Below are 13989 nucleotides of genomic sequence, written 5' to 3' on the forward strand. Positions count from 1 at the left end.
TCAACCTCAAATACTTGTCGATCCTCCTGAGAATTTTCCAATTCTCCCCACTTAGAGCACTAATTTCCAACCACTGGTGACCCAGCCGACATCACTTAAATAACCCTACTCAACATGCTCCTCTTATCCATGAACTGATTTCCTCTGAAGCGAGCAATCCTCCACAAAATCACTTCTCGGTATCGCACATCACGAACTCTAAGGGAGTTCGACTCTCCGCTGAACACTTCTCAAGTCGCAATTGCTATACCCGACAACAAGACCATACAACCAAATTCTGACCATCAATCCCTTGGATGCTAACTGCCTACAACTCCTAGTTACTAACACTCCCAACCAAACCATGAACACGCAAAACGGCGAATAAAATACAACACCACATAAATACCAAAATAACCAGGCAACAATGAAATGAAAACATACCCGCAACTGCATCCGCTCTGTCCTGACCTCCTCTGCTGTAAGCTGATAAGCACGTCCCTAAGCCCTCGGAGGCTCCGCTCCACCATGACCCCCGCCAGTGATCCTCAAAGTGGCCGGTGCTGGAGCCTACACCAATCTGGCAACCAACTGTGGACAGTTGACCCTCAAGTGACCAACCTGATGGCAATGATAACAAAGCCTCATATCTTGAGTCGGGGCTGACTGCCGACAATCCCTCGTATAATGCCCCTCTCTCCCACACTTGCGGCACGCACCACCGGACCTACAAACTCCGGTATGACCCTTCCCACACTTCTCACAAGTGTGGCTACCCTGACCTCCCAACCTGGAATCAACGGTCTTGGACCGTTTCGGCGCTGGCTACGACTGCACCGGGGCCTGCCTCTGCTCTCGTAACTGTAACTCAATCTCCAACTCACGCCGTCGAGCAGCCTCCTGCAACTCCAGCAAAGTCTCGCACCTCTGCGTAGACACAAACTGCCTGATATCACTCTTGAGCATACTCAGATATCGGGACATCTGAGCCTGCTCCAAAGCAAACTCAGGGCAAAACATCGCCCTCTCAGTGAACATCCTGGTGATCTCCATTATCGACTCTGAATCCTGCCTCAGTTCCAAGAAATCCTGAGCCAACCTCTCCCTCTCAACCCGTGGAACATAACGGGTACTGAACATCTCCCGGAACTGATCCCATGTAACCGCAGCCCGCTGCGCATCCGAATAACATCCTGTATTCAACCTCCACCAATACTTCGCCCCGAGCCTCAAAAGGTTCAGACCACACCGCACTCTCTGATCTGCAGGGCATGAACACGTGAAGAAATACCCCTCCACGTCCGACAACCATCTCATAGCAACGATCGGATCCTGAACTCCATCAAAAGTAAGGGGATTCGTATTATCGAAGTCCCAATACTTGAAATCTCGACCGGCTCCTCCACCTGTCGTTGCTATAGCTGTTGCAGCTATCGTGGCATCCGTCTTTGCAAGAGCCGCATAACGCTCATCAAAATACTCAACCATGGCGGTCTTGATCGACCCAAACATCTCCGGCATCTCCGCCCTGAACATAGCAGCAATCTCATCATGCAGGATCTCTCGAATCTTGGCATCCAACTCATCCGTACTCATTTGACCGATGACCTCGGGTGGCACTGATCCACCCTAACCGCCCTCTCCTGATCTATATCATGACCCGGATCCACCCCCTAAATGCCTAGTAACCACCATACTGAAAATACACCACAAGGAAATCAGATGCTTTCCCAATAACCCAGGAACCAACTCCCAACCCGACCCTAGGGGTTGTGACTTCCTTGATACGCGTATGGGTCCTGTGCTTTCAGTAGTACGGGCCCATACTACCTTCCACACCTACCCATATTTATATCAAGTATCACCACAACACCCTAGCGAAAAACATATACATGGCAACACTCAATCTTCACCTCTAGAGGAACTGCTAACTACCTCACATAGCAGGGAACCCAAGGCTAGCAGGCATCATATAATCAGGCAATTCTATCATGCAATTCCTGAAGATCCCTAGCCTACTACTAGCATGTTGTTCTAACATATCGCATAATCAAATAACTTGTATGTTATTTTGGGGTCTACTTACTGGCTCTGGTTGATCGTACCTCCGCATCCTCCTCTGCTTATTTGTGAAAACCGTTGAAACATAAAAGTGACCCTCTTGAACTCAGCTACCACAATCATCTACCTACCGCAACGGTTCAGCATCCGCGATCAACTCAGCACCCGGAGTCAGATCTTCTTCAGCATCCGCAGTCCATTTTCTTCACTACAGACTACTTAACTAGATTACTTTTCTTATCTTTATGTAATACACTCTATTGTCCAGCATGCCTTGCACGGCTGCTTATAGAGTTGTTTAGTTCTGAGACTCTATAAATAGAGACTCATTCCTTTGTATTAAATACTTCTCTTTACTTTTAATACTTCTAAGACTTCTTTTACTTCATTTACTCTTGCAATTCTCTCTATTACCTCTGTAATACTCATCTCTGATGACTTATGAATTATTCTGAATATATTTCTAAGTTATCTTCTTCATTTTCTTTATCTTTATACTCTTATTACTCTAAATTATTACTAAAATATATCTATCTGTAAACTCTCTTCGGAGCAAGTCTCTAAGACTTAATCACTAAGTTTGATCTTCCTTATTAACTCGGAGTGAATGCATTCCTTGTTACGAATCAGCTTAAGTGTATTCTTGATATAACAATTGTTGTCATTTATAGTTCTTTACTTTCCGCAACTAACTATCTAACTTACTAACTATATTATTGTTGAGCTTTTAGATCCTTTGAGATTAACTATTCCGCAATATACTTGTTCTAACGTTTGTTCAAGTGTGTCTCCAAGTTTTTCTCTCAACAAAAACCATTTCAATTTCACTTAAAAAAAACTCTCATTGATTTGAGACTGGATTCACATGAATGTTCCTCCAATTCACTTAAACCAAGGCTCTGATACCAACTTGTAAAATCCAACCAATTTAAACTTTTCAAAAACAACCCATATTCATTAAGTTATCACAAAAAGGTTTCCAACTCATTTATTATCAGAGTATCCCAGGACATCAACATAAAACTGAGGAGCGGTACGATCACGCATTCGCCTTGCCACGGTCTCCTGAAGTACCTGAAACAATACACTGAAACTATAATCCCGAAAGCTTAGTGAGTTACCCCCAAAATACCAACCACAATACCATACACATATCATATCATATCATAAACATAAAATCCATGCATATCGAGTCTATAGTGTGACTAGTCCGCCTGCACCAGGCCTTCAGTCCACCCGGTCCACTCTCTCTCCAAGTCTACAGTGTGACTGGTCTGTCCGCACCGGGACTTTAGTCAACCTGGTCCACTCTCCGAGTCTACAATATGACTGGTCCACCCACACCGGGCCTTCAGTCTATCTGGTCCACTCTCCGAGCCTCGGCACGTCTGGTCCGCCCGCACCGGGCCTTCAGTCTATCTGGTCCACTCTCCGAGCCTCGGCACATCTAGTCCGTCCTCTTGGGGCCTTCAGCCTATCCGGACCGCTCGTCGGGCCTTCGGTCTAACCGGTCCACCTGGGTATGTTGGCCTACAGCACAAAGCAGGACCCGCCTCAACCCAACCCCAGTCCAAACAACCATGTGCACATAAACATATAATCAAATAACAATTCACATCTAATCAAACCAATCTAGAAGATCAGATAACATAGCAACATCCTAACCAGGATACCGACCTTAACCAGGTCTCTAACATATACCATCCTAACTACCAAGATGCTGACATAGCAAAGCAATAACATAACAAACAACTACCCAGATTCCCATACGATAAAGGGCCGGCCTTGGTGCCTTAGAACCTGTCGATATAGTGAGGATAACTCACCTGCAACTGCCGACTTGAAGAAATAAGACCACGCTGCTCCGACCACCAGCACGAACTCCACCATTGATCATTACCAAATAACCAAAACTAATAAACACCAATAATTACCAAAATACCCTTGGAGGTCAAACTGTTCAATCCTACTCGCCAAGTCAACCTGTTGACTCGTCGAGTTCCTATGCTCAGAAACTCCCATGCCACGACTCAACTCGCCGAGTCGCCCCAAGACTCGTCGAGCCCAACAAGCTCTGGGTCCCTTCCTGCTCAACTCACTGAGTCATCCCTCGACTCACTGATTCACAGCTTAACCAGAAAAGGTTAGGACTTCACAACCAGACTCGCCGAGTCCAAGAACAAACTCGCCGAGTTGTTCTTCCAACTCGCTGAGTCCATGTACATATTCATACAACTCGTTGAGCACACCCATGTGACTCATCGAGTCTCTTCAGTTCACATTCCATACAGAGGCTTTTTAAGCCAAGCAGGGGCTCCAATCCATAGATCCATTCCTCTACAACCTAACCCTCACATAAAGTTGCAAACTTTACGTGAAGGCAAGGAGATATAAGCCCAAAACACTTCTAAGGCTAGGGTTTAAGACAAAGGTCTTCACCAATGACTCTAAGACAGGAACTTTGTGACCTTTTGGGCCATCACAAGTCTAGATCTGAAGTAGCAACTTCAGATCTAAGCCTCAAACTCGAGATAGCTCCCAAACAAGCTAATGAATCCCAAATCAACCATCATTCATGAATCGATAATGTAATAGCTTAAGGAGGAGGTTCCTTACCCCTGAAATGTACCCAAACAGAAGTAGATTCCAGATCTACCCAAGCCCCTTGATGATGGTCTCCAAAACCCCAAGCTTCTTACACCAATTTTCTCTTCCAAGCTCTAATTGTTCATCAACGGAGTCACACACACGAGATGAGGGTTTCTGGATCTCAAATGGGTAGTAAAGAGGCTGAGGGTGGCTATAATGTGCTTTATATAGGGAACAACTCCCGGAATTAGGGTTTTCTCCCTTCAGCACCAACTCGTCGAGTCCACTTCCGACTCGCCGGGTTGGTCACTTAACACATGACCAGAATCGTGACTCGACTCGCCGAGTCTATCCATCGACTCGCCGAGTCGAACTTCCTTATTTACACTAAGAACCATGAACTTGCACTTCTAAACTCGGGGTGTTACATTAAAAGTATAATGATAAATATAAAGTAACTAAACCTTTTATTTAATTTCCAATCTTATTTACTTTAGGAAAAATTTGAAAATGGTGCTAATCCATGAAATTACACTTTGCACCTTGTTAAGTTGTTAGTGGTGCGTGTGTGGTTAACTGACACAATAATTTGGGACTGATAATGTGTGATAAAGGGTAGCTTGATGTTAATCATAGATCAATGGAGCGCGTTTGGTTAACCGACACATTGATTAGGTGATTTGTAACATTGGGTGTACCATGTTAATTTGCATGGTTATTCACACCTTGTTTGTGATCCTCGGCATCCCAGTCACAAACTTGAAGGGCACAATCGAGATTTAAACATGCCTTTGAAAAGTTCAATGAATCTCAAAGATCTAGGAATTTCAAACCAATTAAAACCTAATAATCTATTTCGTTTTTCATGGTGGAAATTGGTAAATCGTCATTTACCTACCTTCAAATATTCTGCAATTGGATTACGGCATCTGTAACGCCCGTAGATCCAGGCTAGTCAATTTAGAGACGATAGGCGTCAAAAATGACTTTTTGATGGAATATTATTTATAAGGATTAATCTTAACCAAGTTGTAGTATATGTCACAAGGTTTCCGTGCATATAAAGAACGCCAAAATCCGAGTTATAACGAAGAAGTTATGACCTGTCGAAGTTTCGCAACAGAACCGGCACGACACAACGTGACGTAAATAGTGAATTTACGTTAGAGCGATATTTATCCAAAACAATCTAAGTGAGAATTGAATATCTCATCGATAGTAGTCCAACGATAAAAAGACAGGCGAAAATGGAGTTCAGATGAAGGAGTTATGAGTCTATAACGGAGTTTTCCTGTCTCGGCCTACTAAAAATAATATATAAGTAATATAATTATAATATATTAAAAATAAAGTCAAAATTAGCCAATGGAGTATAAACGAGAGTTGTGGAGCATAATCTCACCTTCGCGTCGATATAAAGAACGTTGAAAACGGAGTTCGTATGCGGAAGTTAAGAATTTCTGAAGTTCGGGGCGCGAAACCCCAAAACTGTCAGAGACCACAACGTGGCAAGCAGTGCAACGACGTGGAAAGTCTCCTGACACCTCCGGGAGTCCCCCAGATGCAACTTGGGATGACGCATGCAGTGAAGGCCAGTTTTGCCCTATAAATAGATTTGAAGGGCCAACCGAGTTTTGGTTGCTCATTCTCTCATCTCTCTCCCATATTACATCGATTTACATGCAAAGAAGTACCCCCGAAGCCCCGGTATCAACCCCGAGACCCGAAGCAAGTCCCAAAGCCTGAAGTTCCCGAGAAGAAAAGAGTTTCCGAGCCGAAGCTCTGCCCGCGAGAAACCCGGTGTGTGAAGTGATCCCGGTTTCACCGAAGAATACTACTTCTACAAGCCGTAGTGTTGTCCGATCATCTTCTGATCAAGTGAGTGTATAGTCCCTTTCATAAACACGATAATAATACAAGTATTGTTTGAATGTATTTAGTATATTGTAGTTTATATGTGTGAGTGTGTGTGGTTACTTTCTTCTACCACATAGATATGAAGTATTTGCTAAGAAATACGTGCTATGTGTTTATATGTTGTTGGTTTACTTGAGATGGTTGTTGGATGATTGTTTTATACAGGTTTTTAAATGATCTAACTTGTATATGTATGTTATATCTACAAATATGTTGGGTAGAACATGGGTAGACGAATTAGTTGGTGTGTGATGACGGATGAGCTTGAGGACGAGACGTATACACAAGCTTCGGTAGCTATGGATTTAGTACCGTATAGACAAACCTTGGTAGCTATGGATTTAGTACCGTATAGACAAACCCTGGTAGCTATGGATTTAGTACCCGATGAATGAACCATAGCAGCTATGGAATTAGTGCTTTACGAAGGAACCTTAGCAGCTATTGTCTTATTGCCTAATAAAGAATCTTGGCAGCTATTGTCTTAGTGCCTAATACGGAGTAAACAAATAGATAACTCTTAGGGTAAACCCTTAAGAGTAAGGAAGATAATGGGGATGGGAAATTGGGTTGATCATTTGATAATTAATTATAATAATTATATTATTGTGGGTTGAAAACCCTATATGCTCACCAAGCTCCCAAGCATGACCCACTCAGTTTTCTTTGCATTACAGGTAATGGCACAAGAGTATAAGTTGGTGGACTTAACGAGAGATTTTGGATTATAGGCCAGTAGTTATGAATAACTGTTGTAAGGTCTATTTTGTTCTGTTTATGCTTTTGGTCTGTATTGAACATGACATCCCAATATTTTGTTATAAAATGAAAATACATTTCATTAAAGAAATGCTTTGATAATTTTTATCATATTATGTTTTGGGAACAAATTCCGCAACTGTTTTCTTTAAAAGATTACTCTGATTTTAAAAACAAAGCATAAATAAATCGGTCTTTTCTAGCCGTAAAATTGGGGATGTCACAACGTCCCTCTCTGCAATTGTAGAATATTGTGTTGGATCATAGCCTTAATATTTCATATTGGGTGTAATATTAAGGATTCTCATCTAATCTAAACTTTCTTCTTCTTCTTTTTCAGATGTCTACCCCAAACAATGCTTCCACACCAATTCCTTCAGACTCTTTCTCCCTACCGAAAAGGTATGTATCCAAACCAAAAGTTTTGTTATATAGCTTCAATTGTATGCTAGCTAGGGTGAATGCTTTCGAAAAAGAAAATGCATGTATAATTATAGAAAACATAGATCCAAAGAATTTAGGGTTGCATGTGCACTTAGGAAGTGTTATAGTGCTCAAAACCCAACAAGGTTGTAGAGCATCTTATCGGTAATATAAGGTTTTTGCTTCTCAAAGATGTGAGCATCTGCTTCTTGTCTTGTAACTATTTTTCCTAAAATGTATAAAGAACAAAAAGTGATTCCAGTCTTTCACAATTATGCTTCTGGTAGTTAAATTTGATTAATGTAGGTAAGATGAAGAAAGCTTCAAATTCACTTTTATATGTTTGTGGCTTTTGTTAACATTCACAAAAATTAGCAATTCGTATGCTTAGATAACAATATAGATGAGATGTGTCACTTTCAGTAGGATATATCATATATGCCCATTTTCCTAGTTTAATCTTTAGTATTTGAATCTAGTTGTGGATACAACATAATAGAGTAGACATGAAGAAACTTGCACATGTTTTTGTTTTCTTATTCTCATAGTTGGTGAGTGGGTGTATTTAAACATTGTATTCATTGTTTCTAATAGGCTTACAAGATGATTGGATCTTTTCTTACTAGAGGACTATTGTAAGTTAATCAAAACTTTTTCTGTTTTCAATTGTCACAAAATTTCAATTCACTTTCAGTTTCTCTAATGAAAAAAAGTACTAAATTACATAATGGTGTTTGTTTATCCATATCCAACCTATGAATGCTTCAAATCAGTTGAAAAAAAAATCGATCAACTCCGCTTTTGGTGACAATACAGAGGTGGCTCTCAGGTATTTTTTATTTTCATATTTTTGTCCCCTTTATACAACTTTTTTTTCTTACTTACTACAATATCAAGTATGTAGTGATTCACATGTAAATCACAAGTTAATCACATATGAATTGCATGTGATTTACATGTAATTCACATATGAATTACAGGTAATTTACATGTAAATCACAAATGAATCACGTATGAATTACATGTGATTTACATATGAATTAAATGTGATTCACATGTAATCACAAGTGAATCACATATGAATTAAATGTGATTCATATATGAATCACATGTGAATTACATATGATTCACATGTAAATCACATGTAATTCCCATATGAATCACATGTAATTCACATGTGAATCACATTTTATTCACATGTAAATCACAAATGAATCACGTATCAATTGAATGTGATTAACATGTGAATTAAATGTGATTCGCATGTAAATCATAAGTGAATCAAATATGAATTACATGTGATTCACATGTAAATCACATGTGATTCACATGTAAATCACAAGTGAATCACATATGAATTACATGTGATTCACATGTATTCACATATGAATCACATGTAATTCACATATGAATTACATGTGATTCACATGTAATTCACGTATGAGTCTTAAAAGAAACAATAACATGTGAATATCATATTATATAATTATATGTGAATCTTACATGATTTATACGCATGTATTTTTGTGAAAGTTCTTGCATAAATCAATTTTTTTTTTAATTTTATTCTAGATTTGGAAGAATTTTGGAAAAATATTGAAATGGTGAAAATTGATAAATTGAAAAATGAAGACATGAAAGCGATTTGAAATTTTGTATCATTTTTAGTTTTTTATATTTTATTTTGTACCGAATAAAATAAATGTACTATTGTGTTTATAGATTAGTAAGTAAAAATGTGTTTTTTTATGATTTACTTACGAATATTATAGTATAAGAAATATGTATACATACACTGGAAAAAATATGCATATATGCTCCAACTTTTTTTCTTCTAGATTCGGAAAATTTTTGGGAAAATATTGAAGTAGTGAAAAGTGATAAATTGAAGAAAATATAGAAATGTTGACACGAAGACATGAAAGTGATTTGAAATTTTGTAGCATTTTTAGTTTTTTATATTTTATTTTGTATCGAATAAATTACATGTACTATTGTGTTTATAGATTAGTAAGTTAAAATGTGTTGTTTTTATGATTTACTTATGAATATTATAATATAAGAAATATGTATACATACACTTGAAAAAATATGCATATATGATCCTAAATTGTTTGATTTTTTGGTTAAAAAATTATAGGTTTTTTTTTTAAATATTCCAGATTTTTTTTAAAGATTTACTAAGTTTATAAAAATTATTGTTTTTCTAAAAAAATGTAGTTTTTGAAAAAAAAATGTTTTTTTCAACGTTTTTAAAAATTTATGTTTTCTGGAAAAATTAAACAAAATCTCCAATTTAAAAAAAACGAAAATTATTTTTTTTATAAAAAAAATCCGAAAATTTGATTTATAATGTTAATTTGAGAATTTTTTATTAATATTTCCAATAATACAAAAAAGTTAAATGAGATTGGTAAGATGATGATTATGCCCTTAATGAGTTAATTTTAATCTAACGCTCCACTTTAGTTCTCGGATTTTCAGAAAATTATGAGTTTTCAACCCATCTCACCTTTTATATATATATATATATATATATATATATATATATATATATATATATATATATATATATATATATATATATATATATATATATATATATATATATATATATATATATATATATATATATATAGTTTTTGACCATATAGGTGTTTTTAAAAAACTTATTTACCATATAGGTATACTTTTAAACATATTTACCATAAGGTTATTTAGTATTTTATTTTATTTTTTAAAACATGTGATGCTCTTTTCTTTTTCTTTCTTTCATTAGTGCATAGACCATAGACCACAAAGTAAAGTTTTTTATGCACTCTAAAGTCTAAAGCTTCACTGTAACCAATTCTTTATTCATTTAATATAATAATTTTTTTTTAGTTTTTCTTTGCCTTTACTGTTTATTAATTGTTTTTTTTACAAATATCATTATATTTAACAAATATTCAAAAAACAAAAAACAAATATCTTTTAAAATTTAAACCAACCAACAATTTTTTAAATTTAAACTAACAAACATCATCTTAAACTAAACAAAAATCATAAGTAAAATATTTTAAGTACAAACCCAACAATCGTTTGTTACAAAAGACAAAAGAAAATAAGAAACATTCCAAATAACTTTGATTCGATAAACACTATCTGCAAAAAATAAATAAATAATAATAATAATAATAATAATAATAATAATAATAATAATAATAATAATAATAATAATAATAATAATAATAAGATATAAAGTTATACGAATGAACTAAAAAAATATTGAATGTCTTAATTTACCTTGGTCTAGACGGACATTTTTTTTCGATTGTGACCACTTTGCTTACAAATTCCACAATGGTTTGCTTTTCTTCCTTCTTTAATGTCAATTCCATTTTGAAGTCTTGTCGAACGAGGACGACCTTTTTTATTCCGTAAAAGCTCTAAATTCGGAAGCAATTCTTTAAACAAAGATTGTGGCCAATACGCTTCATGAGGAAGTGGGGAAAATTCAGAAGCCCAAGTATCACGATATTTTACAATTGAATAACATTTATCAATATATTGCCAACTATTCAAAGAAAGTGTGGCACGTGCACTTAAGACATGAGAACAAGGATATTTAAACACTTCCCACTTACCACATGTGCAAGTTTTTTGCTCCAAATTAACTACTTGCACATTTCTTCCTCTTTGAGTTATCAACTCAAATAATATACCTTTCTCTCGATTAAAAGATCTCAAGGAATGTGCACTTGCTTTTGACATCAAAGCTACTTGTTTGAGAAGAACATGAGGGGTATATGCATCTCCATTAGCTCGTGAACTATTTCCTAAAGGGCGTCTCACCTCAAAGTAATGCACCAATCTATAAAAAGTAAGTTGGACACAAGTCGTGATTGGTAAAAAACGGGCACCTTTAAGGACACTCTTAAAAATCTCCGACAAATTTGTTGTGAGCAACCCATATCTCCTCCCACCATCATGTGCAAGTGTTCATCTATCAAGTGGATGAATCTCTAGCCATTGTCTAGCTTGTGGATTTAGCTTCCCAATTTCTTCCATGGTTGAGTTGAATTTTCGAATTTGATTTTGACTCCCGGCACGATAAGCTAGAGCTTTCAATTCTAAATTACGAAACTTCTCATAAAAGTTGTTGATAAAATGACGTAAACAATACCTATAAAATAAAAAACAATAATGTGAGTTATAAAGATAAAAAAAAAAATAAACATAATGTGTGTTATAAACAATACCTATGAAAACCACGTGGCTCTAACCATGACGATCCATGTTGATTGACTGCCTTTAGGATTCCAAGATGAGGATCAGAAATTAAACAAATACATTCACGTTCTTTTACCACATGAATCTTGATATAAGAAAGAAACCAATTCCAACTATCATATGATTCGTTTTCTACAATTGCAAATGCTAGTGGCAAAATTTGATTATTACCATCAACTCCCATTGCAATCATCATCATTCCCTTGTATTTACCATACAAATGTGTTCCATCAATGCTAATAACCGGTCGGCAATGTACAAACCCCCTAATAGAAGGGGAAAAATCCCAAAAAACACGTCTAAATTCCATGGGTTCTTCATCAGTTGAGCTCAAAACTAACCACTCGACTATAGTCCCCGGATTGAACTTTTGAACTGCGCTTAGAAATTTGGGTAAAGCAGAATAAGATTATTCCCAATTGCCAAACACTTGTTCAATTGCCTTCTGTTTTCCGGTCCAAACCTTTTTGTATGAAGGAATATAACCTAATTTATCGACTATTTCGGCTCTCAAAGTAGGAATACTAATTGAAGGTTGCTCTTTAATAAGATGTTTGGTTTCCTGGGCTATCAAGTTTCCATCTAGATTTGGATGGTCTTGAGAAATATTATCATGTAAACAAGTATGTGGACCGGTATACTTTGTAATTTCAAAATATTCACTTTGTTTTCGTTTGATTGCACGAACTTGCCATTTGCAACTGGATTGTAAATGTAACTTGCATCTTATGGTCCATAGAGTTGGACGTGTCTCAACAACCTCAAACTGTTTATGTGTCCTAATACTATAAAGCTTGATAGCTCTAATAAGTTCTTCTTTATCCTTGAAAGAATCTTTTCCCAACTCTTGTGTAAAATCATTCTTGCTCGCTGATTGTGACACAATCCAATTGCCATCCGTAGTCATATTTGTTTCCTCCATAGTAGTAAAAGTTGAAGGAGCTTCAAAAGATTCTTCATCATCTTTTTCTCCAATTTCATCTTCTTCTAACACATCATTTGCACCAACTTCATTATCAATTGCTATTGCATTGTTTGCAACAGCAACTTGAGAGATTAAGTGGAAATCCTCATTCTGAACAATGTCTAATATGACATCCATCTACAATCAAATACATAAAATCAGGAAAAAAAACAAAATTTGAGAAGTTTAATTGAACATATTGAAATCAGAAATCAAACAGCATCCTATCAAAGAAAAAAAAACTATGATTAAACATACTTAATCAATTACAGCCTAAAAAATCGAATTTCACATAATCAAATCAAACCAATCAAACCGATTTCACAAATATAGAAATCAAAAATCAAATTTCAAACGAATCTAAATTAAAAATCGAAACAATTACAGTCTAACAAACACATGATTGAAGCAATTACAGCCTAAAAATTGAATTTCACAAAATCGAATCAAACAAAAATCGATTTCACAAATATATAAATCAAAAATCGAATTTCAAATGAATCTAAACTAACAACCGAAGCAATTACAGCCTAACAAACACGTGACTGAAGCAATCACAGCCTAAAAATCGAAGTTATAATTCGAAACCTACCTGGAATGATATTGACGGCGAATTCGTTGATTGTTGGTCGTCATTGGGGTCGCCACCGGAGTCGCCGACAGTGGTGTGTCGGGGATGATGTTCTTGCCGCCGAAGTCGCTGAAATCGATTGTGATATTTCGAGTTGTACAGTCGACGCTAGAAGAAGACGAAGGGTAAGAATCGGTTCAGTAACAAAGTAAATTAGGGCACAGTTGTTTTTTTTAATTAAATTGCTAAATAACCTTATATGGTAAATAAGTTTAAAAGTATACCCATTGGGTAAATAAGTTTTTTAAAAACACCTATATGGTCAAAAACTATATATATATATATATATATATATATATATATATATATATATATATATATATATATATATATATATATATATATATATATATATATATATATATATATATTTAGGTTCATGTGAGACGGCCTA

General features: G+C 36.2%; 1 protein-coding gene across 1 annotated transcript; it reads right to left on the reverse strand.

The window, feature by feature from the left end:
• Nucleotides 1–11709: 11709 nt before the first annotated feature.
• On the reverse strand, nt 11710–13600 carry LOC111912174 (uncharacterized). The gene is made up of 8 exons (XM_023907902.1): nt 13557–13600; nt 13381–13383; nt 13321–13324; nt 13235–13237; nt 13183–13188; nt 12424–13102; nt 11994–12375; nt 11710–11893 (listed from the first exon to the last, which is right to left on the reverse strand). The coding sequence occupies exons 1-8, from the start codon at nt 13598–13600 to the stop codon at nt 11710–11712; spliced, it is 1305 nt and encodes a 434-aa protein (XP_023763670.1).
• Nucleotides 13601–13989: the final 389 nt, after the last annotated feature.

The sequence above is a fragment of the Lactuca sativa genome, chromosome 5 (genome assembly GCF_002870075.4).
Source record: "Lactuca sativa cultivar Salinas chromosome 5, Lsat_Salinas_v11, whole genome shotgun sequence".
In the NCBI taxonomy this organism is placed as follows: Eukaryota; Viridiplantae; Streptophyta; class Magnoliopsida; order Asterales; family Asteraceae; genus Lactuca; species Lactuca sativa.

Coding starts and splice junctions, on each gene's coding strand:
- LOC111912174 (XM_023907902.1), bottom strand. CDS start 13,600: ATGACGACCAACAATCAACGAATTCGCCGTCAATATCATTCCAG. Junction 12,376..12,423: donor GGCAATTGAACAAGTGTTTG/GCAATTGGGAAT, acceptor TTCTAAGCGCAG/TTCAAAAGTTCAATCCGGGG. Junction 11,894..11,993: donor AATCAACATGGATCGTCATG/GTTAGAGCCACG, acceptor TTTATTTTATAG/GTATTGTTTACGTCATTTTA.